We start from the raw sequence: 20,418 nt of genomic DNA on the forward strand, positions 1-20,418 counted from the left end.
TCATCACTGTCGTTAGCGCCTTTTGTTTGCAGCGAACATGAAAAGCTGTTCAGCATTAAGGAAAAGAAGGGGTGGTGGGGAATGCATGGAGAAAGTGAGAGGGTAAAGGAGAGAGCCAAGCACCCCAAATTCACACACTAGGAAGACCAAAGAAGGACACCCTGGGTGCTCTGGTCACACTGACTTCACTGGGGGAGGGGCCTCAGTTAGGGGACCCAATTTTGGACTCTGTGTTCTTTTTACTAGAAGAGTCATTTCTTGTGTCTGTAAAGGCTAGTCTTTTTTTTTTTTTTTTTTTTTTGCCAATTTGGGTTCCTAGAAATGCACTAAGGAGATAACCTTTCGGTAAGGGATCTTTCTGCTTCAAGGGTGGTGTCTGTGAATCAGTATCTTCTCCAGCAGGCGAGGGTAAAATGAAGCAAAATACATAGAGGAAATGCAGTGACCTTTGTTGGGGACCTACTAGGTATCAGGCAAGGTGCATTTTTATGAGTATTATCTCCTCTGTCTTCTCAACAACACTGGGGTCCAGTGGCTTCATTCCCACAGTACTGATGAGCACGGAGAGGTAATATGTTACCTCTAAGATCACCCAGCTAGTCAGAGCAGAGCAGGGATTTGAATTCAGGTGTGTCTCTTGTTGCAAACTTACTACCCCATGCTGCAACCCACCCCCTTCCTCCCGCAAAAAAGAAAGAAAAAAACCCCCACTACCAAACAAATTTCTTAACTGAGTTCAAAGAGGCAAGGTTAAAAATCTCAGTATTCGGAAGACCGTGAAAATGTAGGCAGAAGCATGTATTTATTTGACGATCTGATTATGTGAAAGCTCGGATGATAAAAAGACATATTGAAAGAAATTGTACTAATTAAATCATAGAAACGCATTATGCTTTTTTGGGAACTCACCCCTCCTCCTGGGGTGACCCTTGACAAGACATTCTGTGTTCCTGTTTTTGGCCAAAAAAAAGTGAGTGGAAGATGAAAGTTTGATATTTGGCTCATGCAAATCTTTGTCTCATTGGTGGATTCTGTGCCCCCTTGTCATTTTGGCTTTCTGCTTCCTGACCAAGCTCCTTTGACTCACGTGCCTACTTCTTACACCCCTCTTGTTCTTTTCTGGACAACTTCGCTGAATACTGTGCCTTAGGTCTTGAGAAGCATCTGGTAAAACTGGCCAATTGTGATGGGAGGCATACAGGGAAAAAGGTGGGGCGGGGGTGGCTCGGTGGGAGAGGGAGAGAACAAAACAGGGCAGGGTTCTTGCGATGACCAAATCAGGCTGCTTCTGCTGTGACATTACATTTAATGTCCAAAATTTGACCTTAACCACTTCTGATGAACTCTGTTGACCATGTAAGCTACTGACAGAACATTCACTCAAAGCCTAGTGAAGTTGAGGTTCCTGGTGCAATGTGACCTATGTGGATGAATTTAAAGTATTTTTTTTTAACCGATTCTCAGCTCAAGTCTTTTTAAGACTTCCTGGATGCCCTTAACATCACTCCGGCCAGAGTGATGCGTTCTGAACGTGCACTTGTGTGTACCGCTGTGAAAAAATAAGAAGCAAATGAAAACCCCAGGCCCACGTGGGGACTGGTGACACCAGACACCAAGACTGAGGATCAGGAAGCTGGAAATTCCCTCCTGCCTTGGTGTCTGGCCTCCGGCTTTTCCACTTCCCTATATCACCCTTGTGGTGGGTCTGTGCGCACAGCAGGGCTCTCCTAATTTGATGGTAAAAACCACAAGAGCCAGAATACTAGTTCTAATTCTCAGCGACCATTTAAACATCCAAACCCAAACCTTTGCGTGCAAGGGCGCGGTGACCACCTTGGGCAGACAGCTCCTCTACCAGTGGGCTCCAAAGGGCAGGTCCGCTCCCACGAGGGAGCTCTCACCCCACTTTGCCCTGATTAGCTTGAGACAAGCAACCTTCTCCAGCTGTTAGGTTTCTCTTTGCTGAGTTTACAGGGGGGTGGAGGGGGTGGAGGGGTCAGGACTGAGGCTTAGGGGCTGGGCCGCGGGGCGCTGTTCACGGGTGACCCGGACCACGGGCTTCAGCATTACCTGGGCAGACAGGTGGGGCACGCGCATTTCTGGGGCCGCCCCAGACCTCCTGGAGCATGCTGATGGCCACTGTCCAGTTTAAGACACTGGCACAGAGACCTCCCCGCTGTCCCTTGGGTGGTGGGCGTTGGGTCCAGGGCGTCCCCTGCTCACAGGGGTCCCGGAGGAGAGGGGGCCGTGAGAGCGCAGGGAGTAGCAGGAGGGAAGTCGGGAGGAGAAGAAGGAAGAGGAGGACGAGGAGAGGCGGAGGAGGAGAGGAAGTCCCCCATGGCCACCTCGAGGGGAGGGCGGGACGGTGCCCGCAGGGACTGGGTCGGCCGGCGAAGAGGGGGCCGGGCCTGGCCGCTCCGCTCGGGCGCAGAGGAGTACTGGCCGCAGGGCGCGCGCTCCCCGCCGACTCTCGCGGAAGAGGCGGGGGCGGCGGCGCGTGCGCGGGGCCGCGGGCGGCGCGCGGGGGGCGGGGCGGGCGCGAGGCTGAGGCGCGCGGGGCGGTGAGCGGGGCGCGCGGGGGGGCGCGCGGCGGGCGGGGGCGGGCGGGGGCGCGCGGGGGGGCTGCCCCGGGGCGGCCCCCCCACGTCGGGGCGCGGCGGGCGGCGGCGGCGGGAGCGCGTCCCGTCCGGGTCCTGAGGAGCCGCCGCCGCCGCTCGCCAACATGGCGGACCTGGAGGCCGTGCTGGCCGATGTCAGCTACCTGATGGCGATGGAGAAGAGCAAGGCGACTCCGGCCGCCCGCGCCAGCAAGAAGATCGTCCTGCCCGAGCCCAGGTACCGGCTCCCCGGCCCGCGCCGCCCCCCGCGTCGCCGCCCCCCGTGGCCGCCAGCGACACCCTGCGTCCGGGAGGGTCGTGCGCTCAGCCGCCGCTGCCCCCTCGGCCGGCGACCTCGGGGAGCGGGCGCTGCAGGGCCGGCCTCGCCGTTCCCGTCTCTGAAATGGGGCATCGGAGGGCTGTTGGGGGGACTCCGGGAGAGAGCGCCCCGAAGTGCCCAGCGCGGCGCGTGGCGCGTAGCGAGCGCCCCAGCGAGGTGTGGTGAGGATGTGGTTGTGACTTCGCTGGACCAGCTCCATCCCTGTCGCCCCTTCCTGCCCCATCTCTGCCTCTCGGTCCAGCTCCATCCCTGTAGTCCTCCCTATTTCATTGCTGTGGTTCCTTCCTGCCCCATCCCTGTCCTTCCAGCCCCATCCCTATCCCTGGCCCCATCTCTGTCATCCCTGCCCTCCCCTCCAGCCCCAACATATGGTCCCCTGCCTGCCCCATCCCCGTCCCTCCTTCTGCCCCATGCTTGTCTTTCCCTTGTGCTCCATCCCGGTCGTCCCTTCCCTAGTTTCTCTTCTTTCCCCCTTCCAGCAACGGCCTCCCCTCAGCTCCCTCTGGGCGCCTTAGCTAGGGAGTGCAGGCGAGTTGCCTTTTGCCCCAGGTACTTAAATTGGTGTTTGCAGTGCTTGCTCCCCTTTGAGGTCCACCAGTCCAGTCAGCTTCCTGCACTCCTTTTCTCTTTGGTGCCTCCAGGCAGTAAGGAGTGGATTCTGACCCACCCGATTTTCTTTTTGGTACTAAGTGTGTCACCTGGTGACAGATCCACTGGTGGCACTTTATTAAAAGGTTGAAATGGGACTCACTTAAAAACGCATGTTGAATGGGTGATTCCAGGCAGGAATTTGTTGTTTAAATTACCGGCAAAGGGGCCGATTGAATTGGCGAGGGTCTTGGTGAGGTCCATACCAAGTTGTAATTTTTGTCTTAAAAATGATTATTGATGAAGTAGTAAACGGCTTGATTAGTTCATATCATTGGCACCACCCCAGAAAATATCATGCATCAGATTAATAGTGAGTTTCAAATAGTGTATCAAAGGATTAGCGTTGGATTTTTTTTCCCCTTAGCTTTCCTAATTAACAGCATCATGAGGGGTACAGCAGATGTGTCTCCTTGACACTAAATAGCTCTTGGTCGATTGATGATAAAAAGAGGCATCTTCTTTATGGTGAATTTAAGACCATGCATTTTTGTAATGTATTGGAATCTAAAACCAAAGCTGTTCTCCATTTGAAAGCATCAGTTCTTCAAGTGTTATATACATCTAAGATTGCTTAAATGTTACCTTGACGTAAGAAAAAAAGCATCTTTCTTGTGACGCTGAGGGATCATCAGATTATTTTTACAAATCCCTGAGTCCAAGCCCCACGATATAGAAAATATCTTTCCCTTTGCGTTATTTGTTGTGAAAAGTCAAATTGTGTAAACGGAGACGTGCTTCCTGGATGTTTTTTGTCTCGCTTGCCCTTCATAGCCCCTGCTTCTTTTACATTTTGCAGGGAAAAACCTACTTTGACGAGTGAAGACAAGCAGGGAAAGTAAGGGAAGAGTGGAGGCCCTTTGGAGTGTTGTGAAGGCAACACTCCTGTTCCAGACTTTAACATATCCGAAGCTCGCTGATGATCAGTGCTGTTTAAAATTTCTGGCAAGTGGGAAACTGTAAAACAGTAACCCCCAAATGAAACCTGAATTTCATTAAAAAAAAAAACCCCTCTACATTTCTATAAATGTCATATATAGTGCTTAATTTCTTTTCCTCTTTTTCTTCCTTAAGGGCAGGGAGTCCCAAATATATAAAGTGTCTATATGTAAAATCAACAAATCTTAACTCATGGACAGTTCTTTTTGAGGGGGGAGGGTGATATATAATATTACTAAAATTAGGAACTGCTGTTCATTTTTTTTTCTTGGTGTTTTGAACTTAATATGACTTCTGCTTTTTTCAATGTCCCTCTTAAGAACATACTTACGTGCTTAGGGTATTCACTTACTTGTGTGAAGGCCTTTGTTTTCGGTGGCATTCTTTGGTAATGCTTTCTTTTAGGGCAGAATCAGTGACCTGCCAGCAGATTTCTCATGACATTTTAGAACTGAGACATATCAACAGGAGAGTAATTTTAGGAAGCGGCTCTTCAGTAATTGTTATTCTGTTGCTGTTTTGTTTTTAAATAGACTCGAATTAGGCCATTGGAACCTCCTCCAGAGATTCCAATTTGTTTTGAGTTTATCTCAACTGGCTTTAGTTTTGTGCTGTGACCATTTACATAGTAACTGCCACTCCTTGTGCTGTGTTAGGATTCTGGTACATAGAGATTATGAGGTAAAACATCTTGCACATTTTTTCTCCACGACTGTATAGCAGTTAGTGGCCTACCTGCTCGATTTTGGGATGGGGCTGAGAGGTTGGGGGGATTTCTAGCTCTGGTTAAGCAAGTTAATTTCATCTTGAACTGCCTCAGCATCATGACTCAAAAGCCTGGTGTGATTTCGCTCTTTGGTAAAGGATACAGGTAACATGTTTTCTGATAAGAGTTTCTGTCTCAGCTTCATTTTGGGGTAAGCCCTGTGATCACCAGTCTTGGGCATTCTTGAAAAAGAGGTTTAGCTTTGTATTTTCAGTATCTAAATGGGAAACATAAAACTTGCCATTGGTCTATCCTGAGTGACTTTTCTTTCCAGCTAATTATTTGAAGCCACTGAGTATTCTGTGTGCTTCCTTATTTCACTTACTTCGCCTTTTCCCCGGTTTTGCACAGAAAGGCAACAGAATGAAGCAATAGCTAGCTAATTTCAATGAAGTGCGGGGTGTGCAGTCCCCTGCCTATTACGGGAGAATCTCAGAAAATGGAACGTTCCACCCTGGGGAGATTTTGCTTCTCTGAGATGGCAAGAGGCAACCATTTTGTTGGGCTGACACATTATTCAGTTAACGAACCAATGAGTGCAAATTCTGGAAAAGTTTCCTATTTGTTCAAATTATATAGCTGCTTTAGTTTACTGAAACATTTGTCGAGCTAATGTCGCTGATGCGCAGGCCCAGCTCATTCATGTGTGCATGCCAGTTGTTTTATGCCATGTCAGAGAAGAAACGCTTTTATTTAATAGGGTCTAATTCAGAAGCCAAGGCCTACAAAGGGTCAGCATCTTAAGCCCTGGAGGGTTCAAGGCAGCTTTTCCCCTGGGCTCACTACTCTTGTAACTTTTTCCGCACAGAGTGAAATTCAGTTGACTTGAGGTCACACACACTTGCAAGAGGTTGAGTCACGTAAAATCCATCTTTCCTCTGGTGTTTCATTTCTGTTCAGTGGACGTTGAAAATTTAGGATCATCCATCACAAAGCTTGTCCTTTCCAAGTGTTCACACGCTGTGCTAGGAAGGTCTGAAAACATTTTAAAGAGCCTTTCTAAGTTTCTGGGAGCGTTTTAGACCGTCCTGAAAAAGGTGTGTGATACTGTTTATTCCATTAATTCAGTACCTGGTTGTAGAGGTGTTTTCCTGAGCCAAGCAGAGGGCTACTGTGACCACCCTGGCCGCAGCCTCTTCCTTCAAGGGGCTTACAGTCTAGTGGCAAATACACTGGGAGTTGAGAAAGATGTTTCCTTTCATGTGCAGTTGCTTGAAGGTTCTGTTTAACTGTGGACAAGTAGCACGGAGTGGCTTTTGCTATTCTGTATTCACGGAACACATTATATCTGCCCAGTGTCTTATAGTAATTTGTTAACGATCTCCTTTGAAGAGCTGTTTAGCTGTAACATATATAGTAATATGGTAGTGTGCATCTTCCTATTTTTAAAACTATCATGGGTAATTGATCTTGAAAAATAGCTCTGTTTTCTTCTGATGTGGAAATGGGGTTTATTCTGTAATTTCCCCAACTCCAGTCAGCGAGTGAGTGGTGGGTGACTTGAAAGATTCCCCTCCGTTTGGGTTGGAGGGTATTCTATGCCTGCAAGCCCAACTCTGAACTGAAAAGTTAAGGTTGAAAGAAGGAACAGCCTTCAGGAAGAAAGCACTCTATCGTCGATAGGAGCATTTCTATGCATAGAACAGTGGTGGTGGTCTTGCTTCTTTTTCTCTATGCGACACTTTCCAAATGTAATTTGTTTTGACCTTTCAGTTACTACTTCATTCTCGGTCAAAGTTAATTTGTGCCAGCGACTTGAAGATGTAAGTGTGGTGTGTGATCGGCAATTCTTAGAAATAGACGTTCCAGTGCAGTCAGTTTGGGACCCAGAATATGCCCAAGTCAAGCGTTGTGAAAGGTTTTGCATCGAGAGCCCAGTCGATGTCTTTGAGGTACAGGCAGTCCCAGCTTTTAGAAGCGATGTGTTCTCAGAGACAGCCTCTTAAAAACACCTCCTCGGTACACTGAATCGGGTTTTGCCAAACATCTGTGTGGACGGGGACGGACACTGTTGGATCAGATGTCACAGCTCAAAGAAGGGACGCTTCTGTCTTTATCGTGGCAAGCAGAGTAAGAGATGCCACGGAGTAGAGAGGGCACCCGGGGTCCCTGCGACCCCGACAAGCGAGAGAGAAGTTTAAATTCCATGAAGTAGTGATATGACAACTACCATTTGCCGAGAGCTCGCCCTCTGCCAGGCAGTTTGCATCGTGAGTGTATCTGTTCCCCACAACGGTCCTATCAGGTCGTTAGCATCAGCTCCGTTTTCCCAAAGGAGCAGGTGCTCAGGGAGGTTTAGGAACTCAGTCCAGGTGACAGCTGAATGTGGCCGAGGGAGGTGCAGGATTCAAGCCCAAGTGTCCCAGAATCTGGGTCCTTTCCACCTTGCTATGCTGTCTCACCAGAAAGAATAGCGAACACCCCCCACGTCTCATTTTGCAGGGAATGGATGAAATCGCGAAACTTTTTTTTTTTTGGTTGGGGAAAAATCATTCTGCGTGCCGATTCGATCAGCTGCCAGGGTGGCATTGGGAAAGTCAAGACCGACCTCGCAGACTGATCGAGACCCGCTATTCCTCTGGGACCTGCGAAAACGGTAATTATGACTAAGTGAATAAGCAGTTTCTGCCTTTTTCCCAGGAGGAGCTCAGGGGTTAAATGCCTGTTCTGTTTAATAGGAGAAGGGCAATCTCGCTGCTGTTAATGAGAAATTGTATAATAATAGACCGCCTCACCCCCTGGCCACCCAACAGGATTTCTCTCTTTTATCATTTAGAAAAAAAGGGCAGCTCAGGCTGCTTACCTCCCACCTGCCCCCCACCCCCAATTTTCCATATCTGAGAAAAGGGTAAAAGGGACAAAACAATATTTTGGGCTTTATTTGCAGTAAAAATCACTTTCTCATTCAAATAATCTTCCTCTGTTAATAAAACTGTGTATTTGAAGATGGCTGTAGGTGAAAATGCATTCTGTGTGCCTGATGGTCTGTCCTTAGTCTCTGGACTTGAGTGGTGGGGAAATGGAAATGATGTACTTGGCAACTTTTGCTTTCTGGTTGTTGAATCATTTGTCAGCTAAGTCATTTGCATGCTAATGAGGTTGTTCTGGACCGCCTCTGCTTCTCCTCTTTTTCACATCTTTATCCTTCTCTGTTTTTATCACTGATTAGAAGTTAGAACCCCTGGGCCTTTTGTGACTGCTGTATGGGTCTGAAATGCATCAGGCTCCCCATATCCTGTAAATATTTCTCCTAATTTTGGAAGTCTTCTTTTGGGTCACCTGTGCTTTGGCTTCAGTGTGAAGCAAAAGCACATTGTAGTACTTTATAGGACCATAAAGAGAAAGCCCCTTAGAGAATACAGTGAAAATATTTTTGCAGCTCATATATTTTGTGACTGATTGTTTGTAAGAGTCAGCTTTGACCCAGCCTTGGACTTGTACTCTTTTGCTCTCATTTCCTTCTTCCAGGATTTCAGGAGCAGGAAAAAGTGATTCTATGGAAGTAGCCCATATGAAAGTAGCCCGGCCAGACCTTTATCCTTAGTGAACTTGAAGGCCAGTTGTCATCACTGGCCCCTCATTTTCCTGTGCCCTCCCTCCTACCTGCCGTACTGTACTAAAAGAGAAAGTTCTAGACTAGGAAGTATGACCCTGATTCCGCTGGCAATTTGCCGTGGGCCGTTGGTAAGTCACTTAAATGCAGTTCAGTATTAAATTCAGTGTATTCCGTTTCCCCATCTGTACAATATGATATCTATTCCTTTTTGATCACAGAAGGTCCAAATAAAAATCTGTCTCTTGAGAGCATTTTCTATCCATACATTTGTGAGCAGGAGAGAACATTCATTTCAAACACAGAAAACTCAAGAGAAAAAAGATCGGAAGCAGTGTGAAAAGATAATTTTACTTTAATTTAATTTATTGGTTGTGATTTATATGCAGTATGAGACATAACACCTTAAAAAAAGTACAAAACAGTAGGAGATAAAAGCAGTATTGCACGGAGACCCTTGTGCCACGTGCTCAGAGGGGGCGGGCTCGGGAGGCAGGACTTCTGAAAAGTTAGAATGTTGACCCCTAGACCCATAAGTAGGTGCATTTCCCAGATTTCTCCTCAGTGTTCTTCCTCTAGCTGTTTGTTGTAATACTGTTTGTCTAGAACCTTCTGCATGTGGTGCTTTGCGTGGTTCTTTTCCTTTCTTTCCTCCTTCCTCCCTTTTTTCTTCCCTCCTTCTTTCCCTCCCTTTTTCCCTCCCTTTACTTCCTTCCATCCATCCATCCATCATCCAGTAGGCTCTGGGCTATATTGGCTTCAGTACCTAAGAGTTCACAAGCGTGCCACTTTTAAATATAGATAACTAAGCAATTAAGAGAGTTGACATCCTCAAAAGGTCTTTGCTTCAGTAAAATGCACCAAAAATCATAATCTAAAAGCAGCTGGCTTCAGCGTATTAGGCATAAGGTGACGCACTCTAGTCTTCCTCAGACGTTCAAAGATCGCATCTTAATAACATAGCATTGTCATATCTCATGTTTGAAAAGATCTTGGAGGGCATCCAGTCTAGTCCTGCATTGGGTGGGCGACCTCCCTCTCTAGCATCCAGCCAGGGTCATCTTTGGGGAGCATCTCTGGAAGCTCCGTGGTGTTGGAAAGCTCTCTTTATAATTCATTCTGCGCACAGGTCTCTTGCTCTCCTTTTGTGGGCTTGCAAAACAAGTTTAATCCCGCCCCAAAGTAATGCATCTTCAGACATTTGAAGGCAGCTACCCCAGCCCAGAGTGGCTGCTATGGGAAGCTGTCCCCCGTTCCTTTAGTTGTTCCTCATATCATGCTGAAGTCTGCACATTGCTCTGTAATCCACGCTCATCAGTCTGAACATTACCTAGCTGAGTAAGAATATTAAAATTGATGAAGACTAAAAAGGTATCTGCAGAGTTACTGTCATGAATTTAGTGATGGCAAAACTGTTAAATCCAAAATCAAGTGTATGGTCAAGTCCCTTTAAAAGTTCCATTATAGGGAGAACCTTTTTGGTTCCTTGAATGATTTTAAAATTCATTATACCGGTTTGATTAGGGGATTGTTTCCATTAGACAAAGTTTGGAAGTTAGGCATGGGTTACATGTGTTTTGTGACAGTGACTGCCCTTTGCCAAGTGCAAAGTGAGTGCTAGGCACTGTGTATTTCTTAGATAATCATGGGCTAAACTATTTCAGGAAGAAAACGAGCTTCAATTAAGTTGAAAAGATCATCTTCTGAGGGTTAGAGAGCATATGTTTCATATATTCCAAAACTTACAACTCTGGTAGCTGTGGGAAGCAGCAAGTTTCTTCATTTGCAGCAAGAAAACTTTCTTGATTAACACCTCCTTGGTATTTGTATTTTGTGTCATTAAGTCAATCCGTTGCTCTTTATTATCTAGAAAGGTAACTGGTTATATTTTCAGGTCATTTGTTCTAAATTTTCTATATCTGTATTGCTTTCAATAAGGATTTAAGTTAAAAATGAACTGAGATGGGAAGGCATTTACACAGCTGTTAAATACTGCAGGCTTTCATTTTGCATCATGAAAATGTTTAAGTCTTTGATGACATTTTCGATGTATCTTCTTTGAAAAGTACAAGGCTTTTGCTGTTGGGTTTAAGGGTGGGGGGCGTCTATACCCCATGTAGAAATGGAACTAATCCTAATAGAAAAGGTCAAGGGACTTTCATATTCATCTTTTTTTTTTTAACATCTTTATTGGAGTGTAATTGCTTTACAGTGGTGTGTTAGTTTCTGCTGTATAACAAAGTGAATCAGCTATACATATCCCCATATCTCCTCCCTCTTGAGTCTCCCTCCCACCCTCCCTATCCCACCCCTCTAGGTGGTCACAAAGCACCGAGCTGATCTGCCTGTGCTATGCCGCTGCTTCCCGCTAGCTAGCTATTTTACATTTGGTAGTATATCATATTCATCTATAAAAGGCCTTGCTTTTCTCACCTACATGTACTGTTTCTTTTCTCATAATGATACCCTAACTGGGACAGGGATTACGCAATAATCACCACAACATTAAGCGTAGAGTAGAGTGTAAAGTTTTCCTGCTCTCTTTTTGTGTTCCATTTTGGAACCGCTCCTTCTGTTTTGTTTCCAGTGGCTGTGGAGGAAAATTTATTATTTTATGCAAAACATCCCAAGTAGAATTGGGCTAGGAGGGGAAGGTGTTCTCTGCACAATAGTAGTTTCTAAGCAAGGGATGAGAGGATGCTTATGTTAATAGCCCCCACCCCCACCCCCGCCCCCGCCCCTCCAAAGAAAAAACTGTAAGAGTTTTGTGTTCGGGGATTTCTTAGGGTTTAATCATTTGGTTTCTTTCTTTCTTTTTTTTTTTTTTTAATTCCACGTGGAAAATCAGCCAGCCTCTTTATGTTTGTGTCCTTTAAATAAAGTGCCCTGCTTGAGAGGGGATTGGTATTTCAAATTAATTATTTTTTTACAATTCAGGTTACTCTGTAAGAGAAGCTTATTTTCTCTGGCCATGTCATGCTGGAACAGTTTGATGAACTGGAGGCTGGATGCTCCTTCCTGTAAGATCAGAATTTGAAGTTAAACATTATGGCCTATGGGTGTCTCACAAGTCTCTGGTATAGGATAGATGGTGGCAGAACAGTAGAAAAAGCCAGACTCCAGTTTTGAAGGGCCTCAGTGGTTCTAACCTGATAACATTCTTTCCCTGCTCTTAAGAAACAGTCTCCAGACCTGGGGTGTGAACTGGATCAGTATTAAAATGATCATGATGGGAGATCTACTTGCTGGGCTTAAGTTAGGTCTGACTGTTAACTTGTTAAACCCAATGACATCTGATGGTCATCTGTTTCATATTTATGCAAGAGATTTGAATTCAGAGCACAAAAAATCCCACTAATACTTGTATATAGCGCCTTGTGGTTTTACACGTATTGACTCTTTCTTGTTAGTTTTTACCGTTATTCTCTGTAGTTGGTAGACATTTGAAAAAGAAAAAAGAAAATTACTCCAGACTTGTCCATGTGGAGACAATGAGAGGGGTATTTTGTCTGTTTGGGGGAAAGCTGGTACTCTCCTCGGACACCAGTGTCTTTCCTGTGGTCCTGGGGGCTTCCCCCTGCCCTTCAGACTCAGAAACTGGATTCTGTCATGGCACCGAGTCTCTCTCTGCCTCTTACTGTGAAGTTCACATCCATCAGCTGAGTCGGCCCGACTAACGCCTTCTCTTCTCTTCTCTTCTTCGAGCCCGGTGGTTCTTATTTAAAGACCCCTTTGAGAATCCGATGAGGCAGAGGCTCCCACCCCTCAAAGTGCACTGACTCACACGGTCGATTTACCTGAAAAGCCAGACTGTAGGTGGAGTGTCCGATTTGCTGCTTTACACTCAGCACTCATTCTCAGGAGCCTTGTGCCTGAAGTCCCCATGACCGGAGAGTTCTCCCCTGCAGGCGGCCCTCGTGGAAGTGACGCTGTCCTCAGAAGGTGACACAGGTGGCGCAGGCCTGTGGCTGGAGGGGTCAGAAGGCCTAGCCCCCTGGCTCGGCAGCTGCAGTAGCTGGGACCAGGTCATTTCTCCAGGGGGTGGCTTTACCCTGGATGTGGAATCCTGGAATTCCCTGACAGTGAGAGGCCCCTGTCCACATATTCATGTTTCCTGCTCTAACTGGTGCCAGACCTCCACTGGATTCGATCCTAATTTATATTTAGGATATAAATTCCTGTGACACATTGTATGGAGATACAGAACGTCCAGCATCTCAAATAACTGAAGCCACAGCTTGTTAGCCGAGGAGCCTTTGGCATTTCTCTGCCCTTTGTGTTGTGTGTTGATTTAAAATTTTCATTCTCCGAGAGCAAGCTTTTTCCCTTATTTTCAGATTCTTGGAAACGGCTCCACAATACTCATCATCCCCATTTTAGGAGGAAGTTCAGGTTCAGAGAGAAGCTGATTGCTCAGGATCACCTTGATAGCAAACGGCACAGTTGAGCCTCAGTTCAAATTCTGTGCATTTTAATAGACAACCTCAGACTGCCTTCCGCCACATGAATCTTCTAAACAAGGAAGTTTCTTGGATTTGGGTAGCGGAACATTGTCAATTTCAGATGCTAGTAACACAGTTTGAAATGCATTGTCTTCGTTCAGTTGGGTGATCTACTGCAGGGATCTGATGAGGTGATCCAGTAGCTTACATATATTGATACTTTCATTATTTTCCTACCTCAGACACACTTTTGTAATTTCAGATGCACCCTTATTTCAAAAGCAAAATTAAAATTCACGTCTCTCCCTGTCTGTAGGTAAATGGGGATCTTTGGCTTGAACATACTTGTCAGTTACTCTAGATGCATTAAGGATTTTTTTATGTTACATTTATTAATCTTGTTAGTGGTACCTTCTAAATTGTGGTAGAAAATAAATGAAGCAGGTTGCCTATTAAACCTTCATACAGAAAGGTCGTTGAGCTCACATTGGGGTGGGGTTCTGTTTGTCAGAGACACTTTAGTGACCCAATCCACAGCTCAACTTCTTCACCTGCTCTCCCCGAAAAAGAAATTCCCCAGGTAAAACGCCTTATTGATCACTACTGGCAGTGAAAATGGAGGACCAACTCTGTCTCTGGAAAGCGGCAATGAAAAAGGTAAAGAATTAAGCATTTATCTTACCTTTCAGTACGAACTACATTTTAAGGTAACCAGAACTCCCTCGTTGGTCATGGGAGATTCATCTTTACAGAAGAATAGCAGCAAATCAGAAGGAATGAAGGAATTAGAAAAAGAAATCATCGTTTTGCAACGTTTACTGCAAGTATTGATTTAGGCAAAGATCATCAGTGTATGAAACCACTAAATGAAAGGTAGATGGGGGAATTTTAAGTGGCGAGGTCAGACTCTCACCATCTGAATTTTCACATCACTAACGTTGGGGCTCAGGACAGGCCGACCCCAAAATAGGCCAAAGTGGCGTACTGATTATTTTGAATTAAGGTTACTTAAGAAACAACCAATGGAAGAAGAACACTTTGACCCTCCTTTGTCTCCAGAAAGCAGGAAATAAATCTCCCATGTGAAAGGTACCCTCCCCGCCCCAGGAGGTAGAGAGACATCCTTATCACCAGAGATGGCAAATTCGCCCGGCGAAAAGGCTGTGTAAACAAACCTTGTTATTACTTCTTCACTAATTTATGACCCGAAGCCCAAATGTCTTTGTCTTGTCGGTTCTTCACAGATTTATTGTTTCTTTGTCTAAGAAGTATAAAAGCCACCTGCTTTGGTCCTTTCTTTAGGTCCTATTTCTGTGAGACTTCTGTACCTATGAATTAAATTTGTCCTTTTCTCCTGTTACTCTGTCTTGTGTCCATTTAATTATTAGACCGGCCTGAGGAACTCAAGAAGGGGAGGGGGGAACTTCCCCCTCCGCAACGCTGAGGAGAAATAAATGCGTCTCCTCGTATGGGGCAACATGAAGACTATGTAGTGAGTATTCCCGCCGCCAAGGGTGGACTTGCACGGACTCAAGCTCAGAGCTGACTTGCAGCTCACAGGACACACGGAGGTGGAAGAACAGATCGAGTGACCTTATGAGGAAGCAAACAGGCAAATCCAGAATGGGGGGTTTTCCTCCAGGACTGCGGTCCCGGTTTCCTCAGTAAGTCACTGGCATGAAGATAAAAAGTGGGTGGTGGGGATGGACAGGTGCTCGCGAGTAAAACAGATTTCAGAGATGTAATCATCAAATGAATGTGTGGATCTTGATTTGATCTTGATTCAAACCCAACTGTATGAAAGACACCTCTGAGAGAATCCTGGAAATTTGGTTTAGGAAGTGGGTATTAGATCTTCAGGATTTATTGTTACTTCCAGGGTGGGGTTGGGAAGTGATAACGGATCATGCTTATTGGAAGGAAAATGTCCATAGTTTTTAGAAATGCAGATAGAAGTAGTAAAGGTAAAACAACATGTAGTCTGAGATTTGCTTTAAAACGCTTTAAAAAAACGGAGGAAAAGTGAAGGGGAGGATGAACGTAGCAGACTAAAATCTTGATAACTGTTCCTGAGGTGTTGATTGACGGGTTATGGGCATTCATTCTACCATTCTCTACTTTTCGCATGTGTTTTTTTGGCGGTACGCGGGCCTCTCACTGTTGTGGCCTCTCCCGTTGCGGAGCACAGGCTCCGGACGCGCAGGCTCAGCGGCCATGGCTCACGGGCCCAGCCGCTTCGCGGCATGTGGGATCTTCCTGGACCTGGGCACGAACCCGTGTCCCCTGCATCGGCAGGCGGACTCTCAACCACTGTGCCACCAGGGAAGCCCTACTTTTTGCATGTTTGAAAAATTTTACAAGAATTTTTAAAACCAGTAGAGAAGATCGCTTTGTGTGAGGATCAAGGCTGTCTTCGGGTAGGGCTGACGATAACCTCGTTGTTGTCCCAATGTCACGTGTAACCAGCACTGGTGACTTAGGATATAAATTCCTGTGACACATCGTATGGAGATACAGAACGTCCAGCATCTCAAATAACAGACTGAAGGAAGGCTGATGTGCTTTTTGGAAACTGCATTAGATGACTGAAAGAGAGCCTCTGTGACACTGATTGCAAAGATATGGATAGAGTTGTAATAAATGCATTTGCAACCAGAGTTCTGACTCATCCAAGTCGTGTGGACAGATTTACAACCTTTTGACTGGAAGACTCCTCATCGAAGGATGAGAAAAAAAAAAAAAGATGGAAAAAGATTATCCAAGAGAGAAAGCATATTAAGACGTGAAACTTACTGTATCCATTTACTCACTGAGTATGGAAGACTTCACTGAGCCTCATTCAGTCATGAATATCTATTAAATCATAGCTCTGATGTTTGCATTTAACATGCTATTTAAGATGATCTATCCTGTAAGCATACTTTCCGTGCCTAATGAGACTCTGCAATGTAATTCTGTCTCACTGAGGTTACTTTAACAACTTTCTATTTTTAAATTATGGGACTATTAACTTGTCAAAACATTTCAAAATTATTTATTTATTTATTTATTTTGCGGTACACGGGCCTCTCACTGCCGTGGCCCCTCCCGTTGCAGAGCACAGGCTGCGGATGCGCGGGCCCAGCAGCCATGGCCCACGGGCCCAGCCGCTCCAAGACATGTGGGATCTTCCCGGACCGGGGCACGAACCCGTGTCCCCTGCATCGGCAGGCGGACTCCCAACCACTGCGCCACCAGGGAAGCCCTCAAAATAATTTCTTTAAAAGAAGTGTTTTCTAATGTGTTGCTCTAAACCAGACCTCACCAACATTTTACCAATAAGACTGGTATGAAGAAAAACAAAACTTTAAGAGAAGTCAAAACAATTCTGGATAAATGGGAGAGTTACAAGATATTTCTAGACAGGAAGACTCAGTATTGAAAAGATGTCAGTTCTCTTCAAATTAACCTATCCCAATCAGAATCCACGTGAGAATTTTAAAGAATGTGATAAGCTGATCCTCATTCATCTAGAAGAGAAAAAAGGGCAAAAATAACCGATAAAATTTTGAAAAAGTTAAACAGCAGGGGTCTGTCCTACCGAATATAAAACATTGCTATAGGAATTAAAACAGTGTGGTCTTGTTACAGGCACAGACACATAAGTCTCGTTTCAGGCACATAAGACACGTAAGTGGCAGCGCATGCAAAAATCTCCTTGTATGCATATTTATATTCATCTATATGGTAAAATTGGAATTTGGCTTGTGAGCAAAGGTAGCATTTTGAGTCTGTCGGGGAAGGCATTGTGCATGATAGCTGGCCATCAGGTAAAGTCATAACCCCTCCACATTGTAAAAAAATAAATTCCTGAGTAAAAAAAAATAAATTCCTGAGCTCTGATGAGATGATCATCAAAATATTAAAAATAGAAAAACATGAGAGAATATATTTTTGTTACTCTGGGATATAAAGGGCTGTCCCAGGTGAACCCCAAACCTGGAAACCATAAAGGAGAAAATGAATGAATACATGACACAGATGAAGAGTTCTTGTGTGATAAGTGGTATCACGTACCAAATTAAAAGATGAGTAGTTGAAAAATTCCACTGGATGATCTTATACGGAGCAAGTTGTACTTTGTAAATCTGTTTGCCTAGAGAGTGCTTGTTCTCTGAGGTTCTGGCCTGGTTCACATTGTCTTAGGGAAGAACTGTGGGAGGGAGACAAGGAAGCTCAGCAATTGTATCCAAGTCAGCATTTTTGCCAGTTGTAGAAACAAAATGTCATCTGTCAGTCCTTGGAAAGGAAGTGTTTGCTTTATATATTTATTTATTTTTTGGCCACACTGCAAGGCACGTGGGATCTTAGTTCCCCGACCAGGGATCGAACCCGAGCCCCCTGCAGTAGAAGCGCAGAGTCTTTACCACTGGTCCGCCAGGGAGGTCCTGAAGTGTTTGCTTTAAAAAAAAAAAAAGCCATGAAAAGCTGGACATTAATCTCAAGGGTGGTAATTTAGGTATTCTCGCGTAGTTAGAAAAATAAGTGAGTCCAAAAGTGGACGCTGTATGTTGTCTGGCAGTTTTCTCTGTGTGTGTTTCTTTTTAACCTGCTGCCGTCCTTTGTCCGTTTCCTTCAATTATTCGGTGCAGGCTGGCATGGCTTATCAGATGCTGCACGAGTGGTCCCGTTGCTTTCTCTGTCACCTCATCTTTGCCAGGGGCCCCTTGGGATCCGGAGTTCAACTGTGTTGCACTAGACTCTGTAGGCCCCTGTGATTGCCCCTGTTGACACGTACCTGTGACACTGCGTTGGGACTCCCTGCTTACTCCACTGTCACCCCTCTAGACATGGCCCCCTTCAGGGCAGAGACCGGGTGGACCCACTGTGTATTCTGAGTGTCTTGCACAGTGCCTGGCTCGTGGAAAGGAGACACTTCCTCTCTTGGATGAACGAGTGATTAAGTGAACAGGCGATGGATACGGAGGTGTGTATGTTTACAATACACTGTGGGAAGTGATACAGTGGTGCCGTCTGACACGCAGTGGAAACCGAAGTAAGAGAGCTTGCCTCTGTAGGGGTTGGCGAAGGCCAGTGACCCTGACCTGGATCCTGGAGGCTGAGCAGGTTTTCACGTGAGGAGAGGCATTAGTGGGAATGGCATTTACAGAATTACAGAGCAGTGAAGAAATCCTGCGTGGCTACCGTGTGAGGACAGAGGGAAGATATGGTTGATGAGGTAGCCTGGGGCCTCTTTGGAAATGCTCCCCATAACGTGCCAGCGAGTTTGGACATTGGGCAAAATGTGAGGCCCTTGGGGTCTTTTTTTAAAAACTTATTTTATTGATTTAAATCAATAAAACTTATTTTATTGATTTACAGTGTTGTGTTAATTTCTGCTGTACAGAAAAGTGATTCAGTTATACATATATATGCATTCTTTTTCATATTCTTTTCCATTATGGTTTATCGCAGTATATTGAGTCTAGTTCCCTGTGCTATACAGTAGGACCTTGTTGTTTATCCATTCTCTATATAATAGCTTGCATCTGCTAATCCCAAACTCCCAATCCATCCCTCCCCCTCTCCCCTTCCCCCTTGGCAACCACAAGTCTGTTCTCTATGTCTGTGAGTCTGTTTCTGTTTTGTAGATAAGTTCATTTGTGTCATATTTTAGATTGCACATATAAGTGGTATCATACGGTATTTGCCTTTGTCTGACTTACTTCTCTTAGTATGATAATCTCTAGGTCCTTCCATGTTTCTGCAAATGGCATTGTTTCATTCTTTTTTATGGCTGAGTGATATTCCATTGTATATATATATATATATACCACATCTTCTTTACCCATTCATCTTTTGATGGAAACTTAGGTTGTTTCCATGCCTTGGCTATTGTAAATAGTGCTGCTATGCCTTGGGATCTTTTAAATGAGAGAATTCCATGAAAAATGGCTCTTAGGAACAAGGAGGATGCTCCTGGCCCTCCCACGGACTCTGCTTGGCTCCAGTTTTCCCATCCTCTGATGCTTATTCCACACAGACAGCAAGGTAGCCATCAAATGAAGCTGCTTCTCTGTTGTTGCTGATACAAACGTATTTTGAGAGAAAGATAAATGGATTCAAAAATGATTATTGTAACCAATTTGAAGGGACGGTTTAGATCACAAAGTTTTAGTAACTCTGATTAGGTAAACTTGATGAACCCATAACTTTGTTCATCCTTCATACTGTATCTGTTCGGGGTAACTTTTGTATTGATGGTGTGGTTGTTTTTTTGTTTTTTTTTTGCCAGAGAAGTTCAATTATGTTTAGTGTCACTTTAATATTAGGTAATATATTGCAAAAGAAAAGGCATTAAAAACAGGATGTGGATTGTCAAAATATTGGAGGAAAAAACACAAAGGAATTCACATTTAGCTTAATTGGGCTGTGGTCTCCTGAATATAGATCGTCTCACGCGCTGTTGTTTAATGCTATGCAAATTGCATACAAGACTTTTCTGCCAAAGATCTGGTGAACCGAGGAACCTTGGGAAGAGCTGACAGTATGAAAACTCCTTTTGGGGGAGTTGAATCTTGGTATGATTGCTTAGTTATCCTATCTTTAAAAAAGCCTGCCTTTTGGGTTTCTTGACGGTCGTAACGATAACAGCTCTTATTTAGGCAGGGCTTCTAACAAAGCCATCTTGCTTAATCTTCACAACTACCTTATGTGTGACTAGTTTTTTTAGGTGATGTGTCACATATTATTTGAAATATTTGTTTAGACGCATTTTACTTTGGACATCAGAATAGAACAGAATTAAACTTCACATAGAATATAGAGACTTTTAATAATGGGAGGTATCCACAGTCATCCTTTGGCCAGTAGAGAGCAGATATCTGCTCTTTAAACTACTTCAGTAGTAGAAAAAATTTTTAAATTATGATACAATATTTATTATACTTACCTTGCATTTATGTAGCAGAACCCCAGTAGGTCATGACAGGTAGGGTTGGTATATCACCAACCAGTTGGTATTAAATAAAAAAAAACCATTATGCCCCCAATCGGTATAGTATTATACATAGTAAGTATATATGCTTATTTTGATGAGGCATGTAAAGTAATGGTCCAGGAATCTGGAGGCCATATTTTGATTTTTTTAAACT

At 44.7% G+C, this 20,418-nt stretch overlaps 1 protein-coding gene across 1 annotated transcript in view; it reads left to right on the forward strand.

Moving 5' to 3' along the window:
* Positions 1-2,722: 2,722 nt before the first annotated feature.
* Positions 2,723-20,418, forward strand: part of GRK3 (G protein-coupled receptor kinase 3) — a gene marked incomplete at its 5' end in the record, with an annotated part of 118,604 nt that continues 100,908 nt past the window's right edge. Inside the window, one exon of the mRNA XM_082668407.1 lies at positions 2,723-2,835. Within this exon, the coding sequence (XP_082524533.1) occupies positions 2,723-2,835 (113 nt within the window). The remainder of the gene's footprint in view (positions 2,836-20,418) is intronic.

Source organism: Grampus griseus (assembly GCF_964374135.1).
Source record: "Grampus griseus genome assembly, chromosome: 12".
Taxonomy (NCBI): Eukaryota; Metazoa; Chordata; class Mammalia; order Artiodactyla; family Delphinidae; genus Grampus; species Grampus griseus.